Source organism: Engraulis encrasicolus, chromosome 5, assembly GCF_034702125.1.
Source record: "Engraulis encrasicolus isolate BLACKSEA-1 chromosome 5, IST_EnEncr_1.0, whole genome shotgun sequence".
In the NCBI taxonomy this organism is placed as follows: Eukaryota; Metazoa; Chordata; class Actinopteri; order Clupeiformes; family Engraulidae; genus Engraulis; species Engraulis encrasicolus.
Window position 1 is genome coordinate 55,724,276 of NC_085861.1, and position 13,317 is coordinate 55,737,592.

The 13,317-nt window shown below is 45.4% G+C and overlaps 1 protein-coding gene across 1 annotated transcript in view; it reads left to right on the plus strand.

Annotated features, from left to right (window-relative positions):
* The window catches only part of st14 (ST14 transmembrane serine protease matriptase), a 43,807-nt gene that overhangs the window by 14,762 nt on the left and 15,728 nt on the right, over window positions 1-13,317 (plus strand). Inside the window, exons 6-11 of the mRNA XM_063199739.1 lie at window positions 1,099-1,134; window positions 2,005-2,233; window positions 2,781-2,920; window positions 4,453-4,556; window positions 4,831-4,940; window positions 11,879-12,009. Coding sequence (XP_063055809.1) covers window positions 1,099-1,134; window positions 2,005-2,233; window positions 2,781-2,920; window positions 4,453-4,556; window positions 4,831-4,940; window positions 11,879-12,009 — 750 coding nt within the window. The remainder of the gene's footprint in view (window positions 1-1,098; window positions 1,135-2,004; window positions 2,234-2,780; window positions 2,921-4,452; window positions 4,557-4,830; window positions 4,941-11,878; window positions 12,010-13,317) is intronic.

Here is a 13,317-nt window from a genome sequence, read left to right on the forward strand (position 1 = left end):
TTTCATTTCGTGAAGTATTCACGAAAAAAATTACTTTAATTTTCGTGGTGCATTCACGTTATTGCCCGTTTTTCGTGGTTGGGCAACGAAATGCTGCCTATTCATTTGAATTGCCTGACTGCTGCCTAGCGACCCACTAGTTTGACGCCCTTTCGGTACCGTCACATGGTAATCAAACATTTCAAACAAGCAATTTAGGTTTAGGGTTAGGTTTAGGGTTAGGTTTAGGTTTAGGGTCGTATGACATAAAGCGTAAGTACCGAAAGGGCGTCGAATTAGTGAGTCCCGAGTGTATCAGCAGTGTTCTGTCAGCACCCCCTCCCCGCCCCTGCAGACGCTTGGATAACCATAGCAGCAGTGGGGCAATTCAAATGAATGGGCAGCGTTTCGTTGCCCAACCACGAAAAACGGGCAATAACGTGAATGCACCACGAAAATTAAAGTTATTTTTTTCGTGAATACTTCACGAAATGACAGAGATAGGGCTCGTTGAGAGTGTTCGCTTGGGGAGGGACGTAGACAGCGATGGGGATGACAGCGGAGAACTCCCGTGGCAAATAGAAGGGGCGACACAGAATGGAGACGTGCTCTAGGTCGGGATATGTTTCTGTTATCGAACCAGTTGTTGTTGGTCATGAAGCACACACCCTCCTTTCAACTTCCCTGACTCTTCCGTCCTGTCTGATGGAAATACTGACAGCGAATCAGCGGGGGCTATTGCATGGCCTGGCACAGCTGGAGTAAGCCAGGTTTCAGTGAAGCAAAATATATTACAGTCACGGATATCTCTCTGATAGCGGCTACGGGCTCTAATATCATCTAGCTTGTTATCTAATGACTGGACATTTGCAAGAAGCATACTTGGAAGGGGAGCGCGATGAGCTTTTGTCCTCAGTCTGTTTCGAACTCCTGCCCTTTTTCCACAGTGTTTCTTCTTGCGGCATCTTGGTCCGTATCCATTGTTTGTATAGTGTGAGGATGTGAGTCTTGAGATGTGAACTTTCAAACCCTGCAATGCCTCTGCAAATTCAGTTTGAGATGTCGTTAGTGACCCACGTTTTCCTCTCTTTGTCATTGTTTCTTGGCTGTTTCATATAGTCACAGACTCAAGGATGGCCCGGAATCCCAGAGAAAGTAAGTAGTCATGTCATCTACCCATACTTCTGACATTTTTTATCAACAATTTATTCCTTATTCTAGTTAGGGAAAGGTATGGATTTTTTTAAATTTTTATCTATAAACAAATTTCTTACCAATTATAAATAGAGTAACCTCACAAATTATCCACAGCCAAATCCTGTGGGATTGAACAGCTGAATATCTATACATTTAAGGCCATTTTTGCAGTTTTTTTTACCAAAACCGGAATTTAAATGTGGTCAAATGTCAAAAACAACCACTGAAGTTTATTCACTGGGTCGGTATTGTATGGGAAAATTTGTTCGTCTGTGTACAGTATAGGCCAAAAGTTTGGACACATTTTCTCTCTTTATTTTCCTGGCTATTTACAGTACATTCTAGGTTTTTTTAGGACACAACGGATGGTCCCACACATATCAACAAGCTTATTTCTTGTCTATTTCCAAGTAGATCATCCAGTCAGTCAAGTCAATTTTAATTGAACACAAATGTCGCCCAAAAAATCATTAGAATTGTAGAACAAGAGCTTTAAGACGTTTAAACCTTCTTCTTTTAGGCTTTTGCCAAGGCAAGCAAGATTTTCTTGACCAGATAATGAGTCACTTGGTTTAATATAGCTGGTTATCTATGTGGAATAGTGGTTGAAAGTATGTAGTGGTGAAAACCCCTTCAGATTCTTTCCAACACAAGTGACGTCTCCAAGTTAGTCTCTGGTTAGACCAAGTGACTCAATATCAGATCAAGAAAATGTTTTGTCCTTGTATTGTCCCAGGTTTTATCAGATGTACCGATTTTCGGCTGAGAGTAAACTACAGTTCTTCAACAAATTCAATAACGGTTTTAATTGACCTTTTTTCTTGACAGAGGAGTGTTTCTACCGCCTTGAAGCTGAATCATCTGTTCAATCTTTCGAGTCGCCCGGGTTTCCAGAGAAATATCCGGCCCACTCACGTTGCCAGTGGCAGATTCGATCACCTAAAGGCACAGCCATCTTGGTCAAGTTCCCATTTTTCCACGTTGAGGATGACTGCTCCAATGACTTTGTGTTCATTTATGACTCGCTGAGCCCAGACGACTCACAAGCCATCACCAAGTCAGTAATTGACCTTTGACCTATTGACTTTCGCACCAGTGTCTTTGGTTAAAAAAATAGACCTTGAAAAAAATGAACCCATTTCAGACCTGATATTGTAAAACTTATTTTTTATTTATTGAGTTGAATGAAATTGCATGTACTTTATATTATCTAACTACATTTTTATCATTTCATTGAATTTATTTTATGCATGACTTTGATCTATTACTGTATGTTACTGTACACACCACATAGTAGTATTCACCACAATCACCTCCTGCCACAATCAAATTGTACTTTGTGATTGAAGTGAAGAAAAACCCCAAAGTACTCATGAATTGTTGTAGAACATCTTGAAGGTGCTCTTTGGTGTGGGGAGTCCAAGGCTCTCTTCTTATCCAAAAATATAAAAATCCTCTATTTAAACATGGCTATTTTGAAGTTAAAACCACAGTCAGTGCAGACACCCACGCATAGCGGCGCAAAGTCTTCTTCAGGGTGCTTTGTGATTGTCTTGTCTCTGAAAAGCATTGTCTTTTTTAAATTTAACTTTACTTTGTAACAGGAAATGTGGCCAGCGTCCTCCCACCAACCAACTAGGAGTGGTGTCATCCAGCAACATTTTGCTGATTAACCTAATCTCCGATAGCAGTTTGCAGAGACCGGGTTTCAAAGGAGAATATTCAATCCTTCCTGTAACCACAGGTGTGTGTCTTTTCTTTTACATGTTTGCTTGAAACAATTTAAAGGGACACTGTGCAGGAAATGGTCAAAAAAGGTACTGCAACTATGCTGCTCATTGAAACTGGGTTGGCTATCGCCAAATTTGATATGTACATGAAAGTTTACTTAGTAATAAACAAATATTTTCTAGTATGGTCCAAGTAGAGTCATTTTTGCAGCTAAAAATGGCTGTTTATGGAAATTCAAAATGCCGGACCATGGAGAAGATCCCCCTTTTCATGTATGAAAAGCGCAATTTTTCCAGTCATAATGAATACTTAGAATTTGATCGTGGTGGTAAGTATTCATGAAAAAGGTAACATTAGTGAATGTGCAGCATGAATTCTGGAAATAAAAAACTAAAAATCTCACACAGTGTCCCTTTATCTCTTTGAGGAGTACCATCAAATATATGTGATAAGGATTTTTTGCGAAATTTTGAGTTTCTACTATGATGTCACAAGGACTTAACGGGATTTTTAACACAGAGTTCTATGGAACTTGTGGAATGTTCAAGTATTCTTGAAGAACAGGGGAAAAATCAACTCAAAGGCGTTATACTGCACGCGCAACTAAAAGTGTCCATACATAAACAACACGGTGACATTTGAAGCAAAACTATCTGCACACTTCAATCATTTTCAGAGTTTTAATTGTCAAGCTTAATGGTATGCATTCCAGACCCAGTCCAAACTAGTGGGAGATGGAACTTCTTCTCCTACCTCCTACTACAAGAAAATGCCATGAGGTGGGAGCATAAATAATGCAGGAAGGGGAAAGTCCATCTTCCACTATTTTGGATTGGGTCTAGAATGCACCATTAGGCAGAAAGTGCCGTGTGTTTATGAAGTCGTTGTTTTGTCCCCCAAATATACAGATCTGGGCAAGCTTCACTGCACTACAAAGGTATATGTTGTCAAGAGAAGTGCCCTATCTGTAAGGCGATGTGGGAAACGATATTGACACGACAGTAACATATCTACTTGTTACATGCTTAACTACAAATAACAGTTTTCACAGCAGCAGAATGTTAGCTATTTTTCAAGTTTGTGCTTCAGGATAGTCACTTCTTGTTGATTGCAGATGGGTCCTTCGCTGATGTAGTCTGAGCTTACCCAGAGCCATGGAAGTAAGAGTTAGGCTAATCCCATTGACCTCAGTGTTCCATTGGTAGCTCATGGAGCCTTTGACACACAGATTGCCATTGATACAGTTGCAAAATAGTTCCAGGAAGTGAGCGTTGAACACAGAAAATGCAGTAAAGGTAAATGTAATTCATTGCAATTCGTTTTTACTGCATCTTTGCTTGTTATGTAGTGGTTCTGTCTTAGTATCTAAGACGCTGTCAAGAATTGTTTGAATCAACGTGAATCACATCACCAACCGACTTTGTGTACCCCGGTTGTCACAACTCTGAATTCCATGACTCTGGCCTTGCTATGAGTTCATTGCATATAATAACGTACATAAGAGCCATGTGATGAGAATTATGAGATATTCCATTATTTTCACAGCCAAAGCGTGTGGCGGATCTTTCTCCAACTCCAGTGGTACTTTCAGCTCGCCTCACTTTCCCAATTTTTATCCACCATCTACAGACTGCAAATGGACTATTTCAGTAAGTTTTCATTTTTTAGATTTTTTTTTTGGTCTTTTTGACTTTATTCATGATAGTACAGTGCAGATGGTGACAGGAAGTGAGTTGGGAGAGAGAGAGATGGGGAAGGGTTGGCACCCGGGCCAGTAAGTTTGCGTTTTACTCAATTTCAGGTGCACAGTAGTGCTCACAGTTTATTCATTATAAATTAACTTCTCATTCAAATTAAGGTCTTTCTCTCTCTATTTATTATTTGCATTATTTTTATGATTTATTATTTATGATTTTTTTTCAGGTCCCCAAAGGCCAGAAGGTTCGTTTGACATTCACAATGTTTCGTATGAAGGAGCCTGGTGTGGACGTCCGTGTCTGTCACAAAGATTATGTGGAGGTCATGGGTGTCAAGTAAGTAACTCATTTATTAGGAAAGGTTTTTGTTAAATCAAAGTCAAAGTATTTGTTTTATGTAAGAATTTTATCCTTTACCTGATGTGTGTTGACGCCAGTGTAACTTCTGTTTTGGCATAGGCAGACAAGGTGGTCTCCTAGGGCGCCAGATGTCCTGGGGGCGTCATAGTTACCCCTGACAGTAGCAAACTTTGAACATCGAAAAAAAAAAACATAAACTTGCATTGGCATTTATTTATGGGCACTCAGTATACAATATGTAGATACTAGATCAGCTGTGCTCCATGTGATGTACAATGCTTTGTTTACAGATGCCAATTTCTAAATGCTCAAAAAGAAAAGGGGTCCTTGCCTAGGGCACCACCAACCTGACTAGAACCGGCCCTGTGCCAGGTAGAGATATTTTTGGGTGGTTGATGTTAAGACTGCTGAATTTTAATTGTGAAGAATTCGATACAAAACAAAGAAATGAACTGGTGTAGCAGCAAAAAAAGAAAATGTCTCCTAACTTCACCATGCGTTTCAAGTTACAAGTGCAACCTTACATATTATGGTTTTTGACCGAACTACATTTTAGCCGTGCAAGCCAGTGCACAGTTTTATTGGCACGTATAGCAACCAATCAGAAAACAGGCTTATATTCCTTTAATGAATTTTAAAGAATGTATGGCTAGATTTCACTAGGGTACAATAGAACTACAAAATATATTATAAGAAAATAAAGTCTGTTTGCACTGTCAATGCCTAGGTACTGGTGACGACGCTAGTTCATTCAGGAAAGACGGGATAAATCACTGCACACAGGCTTGTCACGGTTTCAGATTGGTGAGCCCAAATGCAGCACAGGAGACAGAGGTTGCATGAGACTAGTATTTATTTAAACCAAAAATTCCACACTAATAAAACACTAATTAAAGACAAAAGCAGGCTAACAAACAAAACACCCACGAGGGGGAAAACGAGAACTACAAGTAACCACAGAACACGACAGGAACACTTACGACAAGGACTCGGGAATACAAACGATAGCCATTCTGGACAACAGAAGACAAATGACGCAGCACGGGACAACGGGAGCACAGGACTTAAATACACAGGGGCAATCACAGAGCAGGGACACGATAGGTAGAACACAACAGGAACCAGGTGGTTGACGAGACAGAAACGAGGATACAAACGAGGCACAGGCAATCAAGGACAATGATAACGAGAACAGATCATGACACAGGTGGAGACAATGACTAGGGAACAGGAGGCAAGGGACAAGACCAATAGCCAGAACAGAACACAGGTGAAAACAATAAGGAAAACTAAACGGGCCAAATGAGAATCAAAAACTAGACCACAAGGGGCAGGAGACAAACGAGGGGCGTGGCAGGTAAACACAGGAGCACATGAGGAAATCAAAACAAACCAAAAGCACATGACAGAGATAAGAATAGAGAGAAAGACAGGGAGAGAGAGACAGACAGACAGAATCAGACAGAGAGAGAGAGAGAGAGAGAGAGAGAGAGAGAGAGAGAGAGAGAGAGAGAGAAAGACAGAGAACAAGACAGGCAGAGAGAGACAGGGAGCGAGATGGAGAGTACGAGACAGAACCAGAGTAAAGGCAATGGCAACATTACAATTCTACAATGGCAGGGGAGTGAGATCATGACAGAACCCCCCCCTCAAGGGACGGCTCCAGAAGTCCCCAAAAGGGCCCCATCAAACCGGGCGGGCGGAGGGGGGAGCTGGTGGAGGGACAGCGCAAAGCAGAGGCAGAAGAATGGGCAGAAACGAAGGGGCAGGTCGAGACAGAGTCAGAGGAGGAGGACGAGACAGAGGCTGAGGAGGACGAGACAGAGGCAGAGGGAGAGGTCGAGACAGAGGCAGAGGGAGAGGTCGAGACAGAGGCAGAGGGACAGGTCGAGACAGAGGCAGAGGGACAGGTCGAGACAGAGGGACAGGTCGAGACAAAGGCAGAGGCAGTGGCACAGGTCGAGGGATGAGCAGATGCAGAATCAGGCAAAACAAAGGACTGTGGAACATTGACAGGAACATAAACAGGAACTTTCACAGGCAAAGTGATGTAGACGGTGACGGGAACAGGGACAGAGATGACGATGGGGACAGGTACAGTCACAGAAATGTTCACAAAAAGTGGTGCAGGGAGATGGGTCGAACGGACATCAACACGGACTGGGACCGGGACAGACACAGGAGTAGGCACCAGGATACGGACCGGGACAGACACAGGGACGGTGATAGGCAAAGTCAGGGGGATCGTGACGGGCACAGGAATAAAGAGGGGCTTATGGCAATGGTGAGTAATGGGAGAAGGCTGGGACACAGGGGGCGGAGCAGGTTGGGACATAGGAGGTAGGATAGACTGGAACAAAGACGAAGACTGGAAGGTGGGAGCAGGGTCCGGATCAGGGGCGGAGCCATCAAGACCAGGGGCGGAGCTAATGGGACATGGGGCGGAGCCATCAATGCAAGGGGCGGAGCCATCAGGACAGGGGGTGTGGCTTCCTGGACAGGAGGCGGGGCCAACAGTGACGGGGATGGCACCAACAGGAATGGGGCGGAGTCAGTGGGATTGGGGGCGGAGCCAGCGGGATCAGGGGCGGAGCCAACGGGACCCAAGTCGGCACCAGCAGGATCAGGGGCGGAGCCACCTGGACAGGGGGCGGAGGCAACAGGAATGGGGGCGGCACCAACAGGAACGTGGGCGGCGCCAACTGGATCGGGGGTGGCGCCAACTGGATCGGGGGCGGCGCCAACTGGATCGGGGGCGGAGTCATCGGGACTGGGGGCGGAGTCATCGGGACAGGGGGCGGCACCAACAGCAACGGGGGCGGTGACAACCGGAACGTGGGTGGCACCAACAGGAACAGGGTTGGGTGGACCCTCAGCAGGAGAGCTGGATTCGGGGCAGGTAGACAGGTGTCCGGCTGGAAGGCCGGCAGACAGGTGACCGGCAGCAGGGCCGGCAGACAGGTGACCGGCAGCAGGGCCGGCAGACAGGTGACCGGCAGCAGGGCCGGCATCAGGACAGGCAGACAGGTGTCCGGCTGGAGGGCCGGCAGACAGGTGTCCGGCTGGAGGGCCGGCAGACAGGTGTCCGGCTGGAGGGCCGGCAGACAGGTGACCGGCTGGAGGGCCGGCAGACAGGTGACCGGCAGCAGGGCCGGCATCAGAACAGGCAGACAGGTGTCCGGCTGGAAGGCCGGCAGACAGGTGACCGGCTGGAGGGCCGGCAGACAGGTGTCCGGCAGGAGGGCCGGCAGACAGGTGACCGGCAGCAGGGCCGGCATCAGAACAGGCAGACAGGTGTCCGGCTGGAGGGCCGGCAGACAGGTGTCCGGCTGGAGGGCCGGCAGACAGGTGTCCGGCTGGTGGGCCGGCAGACAGGTGTCCGGCTGGAGGGCCGGCAGACAGGTGTCCGGCTGGAGGGCCGGCAGACAGGTGTCCGGCTGGAGGGCCGGTGTCTGGGCAGGTAGGCGGAGCAACGGTGTCCGTCTTGGGGGTCTCAGTGGAATCGGGGGTCTCGGTCGAATCCACGTCCGCTGGGGTGCTCTCCGGCCCGCCTTTTTCGACTGGAGTGAAGGATCCCAGCGCGTCTGGCTCCGAGTCGGGCGGCGCGTCAGGCTCCCGGTCGGGCGGCACGCCGGGCTCCGGCTCGGCCTCAGGGTTGTGCTCCGGGTCGGACCCGGCGTCAGGCTCCGGTTCGGGTAGCACGGCGGGCTTCGGCTTGGACTCTGAGTCGTGCTCCAGGTCGGGCGGCGCGTCGGCCTTCGGGTCGGGCTCCGGGTCGGGGTCACATAGGCTGGCCAAGCCAGTCTTGTCCTCTACTGCCTGCAGAGCCTGCAGTGACTCCTCCAGATGGTTCATGTTTTGCAGAACACTGTTCAGTCCAAAGTCGAGGAGCCATGGTCTCTGCAGCAGGGTGTCCTTAATGATCCTCACAGCGACCAGCTGCCTCCTCGTGTCTCCCATGCTGTGGATCTCTGGAGACACTCTGTCGTGGAGAAGGTGAAACTCCTCCAAGTGTTGAAGGCGGATAGATATATGGGGCTGGACGGGCAGACCGGCAGGCTGAAGCTGGATGGGCGGATCGGCAGGCTTGGGCTGGACGGGCGGACTGGCAGGCTTGGGCTGGACGGGCGGACCGGCAGGCTTGGGCTGGACGGGCGGACCGGCAGGCTTGGGCTGGACGGGCGGACTGGCAGGGTCAGGGCTTGGACGGCTCTTGCGGCGCCTGTTGCGGCGTTGCCTTCTCTTGGTGGGCTGCCACTCATCCTCCCAGTAGTAGTCATCATCGTCTGTGGTTGATAAATTCCACCAGTCAATCTCCGGAGGTGAGGGACTTAGAGGAGCTCTGGGGGTCTGCAAGCGACCACCTCTTCTAGGTGAGCCCCGCATAGCAAGCCGAGTCCCTCTGAACAGGTCCGGATTGAAGCTGATCTGAGAGTGAGGCGATGCCATTCCAAGGTAGCCAACATGCACAGAGCGTGGCCCTGACTCAAATACCTCTGTCAAGTGTGCTGCTGGGCTCAGTTTTGGCTGCGTCATTCTGTCACGGTTTCAGATTGGTGAGCCCAAATGCAGCACAGGAGACAGAGGTTGCATGAGACTAGTATTTATTTAAACCAAAAATTCCACACTAATAAAACACTAATTAAAGACAAAAGCAGGCTAACAAACAAAACACCCACGAGGGGGAAAACGAGAACTACAAGTAACCACAGAAGACGACAGGAACACTTACGACAAGGATTCGGGAATACAAACGATAGCCATTCTGGACAACAGAAGACAAATGACGCAGCACGGGACAACGGGAGCACAGGACTTAAATACACAGGGGCAATCACAGAGCAGGGACACGATAGGTAGAACACAACAGGAACCAGGTGGTTGACGAGACAGAAACGAGGATACAAACGAGGCACAGGCAATCAAGGACAATGATAACGAGAACAGATCATGACACAGGTGGAGACAATGACTAGGGAACAGGAGGCAAGGGACAAGACCAATAGCCAGAACAGAACACAGGTGAAAACAATAAGGAAAACTAAACGGGCCAAATGAGAATCAAAAACTAGACCACAAGGGGCAGGAGACAAACGAGGGGCGTGGCAGGTAAACACAGGAGCACATGAGGAAATCAAAACAAACCAAAAGCACATGACACTAGCGGGGCAGAGATGAGAATAGAGAGAAAGACAGGGAGAGAGAGAGACAGACAGACAGAACCAGACAGAGAGAGAGAGAGAGAGAGAGAGAGAGAGAGAGAGAGAGAGAGAGAGAGAGAGAGAGAGAGAGAGAGAAAGACAGAGAACAAGACAGGCAGAGAGAGACAGGGAGCGAGATGGAGAGTACGAGACAGAACCAGAGTAAAGGCAATGGCAACATTACAATTCTACAATGGCAGGGGAGTGAGATCATGACAAGGCTGACTTAAAGCGGGCATTCACTGTGCAATATTTTCATTCGCTGGTTTTCAACTCCTGCTCACACTGCACGAGGGAATCACACAGTTTAAAACAGTTTAACTTGAGGAAGTCTGTCACACAGTTGAAGCACACAAGAGGATGGGTGCTGAAATGGGACAACAGCCCATACTTTAGAAGCAAACCGGCTTTAGAATGGCTCCATAACAATGAAATACACGTTCTGGAATAGCCCAGTCAAAGCCCTGACAAAAAATAATTTAGATGATATGACATGAAGTCAAGGAAGCTATTCATTCCAGATATCCCAGAAACCTTGCTGAAGAGGGACAAATTTGTAAGGAGACCAGATACATCCAGATTGTTTTGTTAATCTGGTCTGCAGCTACAGGGCATGTCTGGTTAAAGTTATTGCGTCAAACTGAGGGTTAAAAACCTATTGAATGCAAGGCTGTACTTACTTATGCTTTGCTCTCCTGTGGCTGTGAATATTTACATCTTATGGCCAATAGAACATGATGACATTTAAATGTTTGGGTGGGATTAATTAAAGCAGACTCTGATTGTTCCTTCTTATGATTTCCGGGTAGATCAGGCCATGTTTTATGACCAATTTTGACAGAAATGTACGAAATTTCAAAGGGTGTACAAACGTTTTCCTAGGACTGTATTATAATAGATTTGTGTCATTAAATCTAAATATTAGGGCTGGGACTCGATAAAAAAATGTAATCGAATTAATCTATAGGCTTTGGAATTAATTAATCGAATTAATCGCATTTTAATCGCATTTAAATATCTGACTTGAGAACAGTGAAAAAAGTTTCACATGGATTTTGAATAAAAAATATTTATCTATTAATAATATCTAAAAATATTATTCATTTTTAAAAGAAGAGAGAAATCTTCTCAATTTCAGCAGGCGTAATACTGCCCTCCACTGGTCTAATCCAGAACTATGTAGCTATATTATACTGCGATTAATTTCTTTAATCGCGTTAATTAATTAATCGAATCACATGATGAATTAATCTAAATTAACACGTTAATGTCCCAGCCCTACTAAATATTAATCTCAGTATTTCACAATGAATTGCAGAAAGACCAAGGTTAATATGAGTTTTTATGAGACTGATCTTTTATAATGTTTTGATTTATTTATTATGAATGTATTACATTATTCATAGTTAAATAAATCCCCAAAACGCAATTATCGAACATATTTGTTGCAGCAGTGCAAGGACATCTGTGCAAACATGAGGGGCGACTAGGATTTCAGACAGTTTTGATTTTCTTGCGACCGTACGACTGCAGATCGCAAGCTGGTCGTGAGCTGAAATCGCTTGTCGTTACCCCATGTACACTACTACACGATGCAACACTCATGATTGACCTGCGATTGAGCACGAAATCGGCCCGATTCTCAAAATGTTGTGCGTATGCCTGGCATTAGATGTGCTTTATGTGTTAAGTACTTTCCCTATTCTTTCTCAGGTACTGTGGAGAACGGTCTATGTTGGCACTCACAACCACATCAAACAGTATGGAGGTCATTTTCCATTCAGATGAATCCTACACTGACAAAGGATTTAAGGCGAAGTATAATGCCTATGACCCCAACGACCGTAAGTGGATTATTATTACTATACTATTAATATTAATAATAATAAGAAGAATAAGCAGCTTGTTACGCGATATTTACAAGTAGATATACTTATAGATGTACTTCATAATGGTATGAAATCTTGTCACTAATTCATTTGCAAACAAAGTAGGCCTAAGGGTCCATTTGTAGCTGGTTTGTTTTCCTTAGTTTCTCCCAAATGTTCTACCATTTAGTTACGTTTTCCACATTTGTTTGTGCCACTGTAGATACAGTATACAGGTATTTCTTCTAAATATCTGTCCACTTGCACCTTGGTGGCAGCCTTCACAGTCATGCGTGAATGTATTTTGTATTGCTATTAATAGTTTAATATGTAGGCTAATACACTTTGAGTCAACCATGTGGTTTATATTACCTTTATTTAGCCAGGGAACAAAAACACATTGGGATAGACAACTCTTTTTCAAGTGAGCTGCTGCCTTGGCCAGGGCTCACTTGACAAAGAGATTTCTATCTCAATGTGATTTTGTTCCCTGGTCAAATAAAGGTAAAAAATAAGATAAAATGAAAACATGTGATTGGGATGAATGTGCTACACTACCGGTCAAAAGTTTGGGCTCACCACCACACTTTCCCCCGCACAATACTTTTTCGGACAATTTATCTTGTTTCATTTCAATTTCAGTTTTGGTTTAAAATGGGTTTATTGTGTCATTGTTCTCTGAAATTAATATTCAAAGCTATTGGGAGGGAAAGTAATCTCATCGCCCCCTGCTGGCAACGTTCCAAGCCCCTGCAACAAATGAATGGGTTTTTTCTTTGAAAAATTACATCTCGGCCCTGCCGACGAAGTAGAAGTAGTGGCAGTCATATTATAGGCATGTTGGCCCGTTTTATCGAATCAGGTGGTAAAATGTTCGGTTTTTCACTGATCTGAACTGATTTTAACATTCTTTAAAAAGCTAATACAGAACTACACTGACTGGCATGTGTGACGTGTTTACTCCATGTAATTAGCATAGCCAAATTAGCATAGCCAAACATGAGCCAGAGAGGTGGTTAGGCTACTCGTCACCACAGAAGCCATCATATCTACTAGAGAAGTTAAAACCAAACCAAAATGATCGCGTGTATATATGTTTAATAAGAAGACAATGTGGAACTCACAGGATTACAAGAATGTGAAGATATGCGAAGAACTTGCGTTCATTCGCGTTCATTTGTTTCTCTGTGTTGTCAACGAGGCGCGAAGCACAGCATGCTGGGAGCTGTAGTCCGTTTCCGACCAGATTGGCACAATTTCTATTTTTCTTAAAAGGGCAAAAAA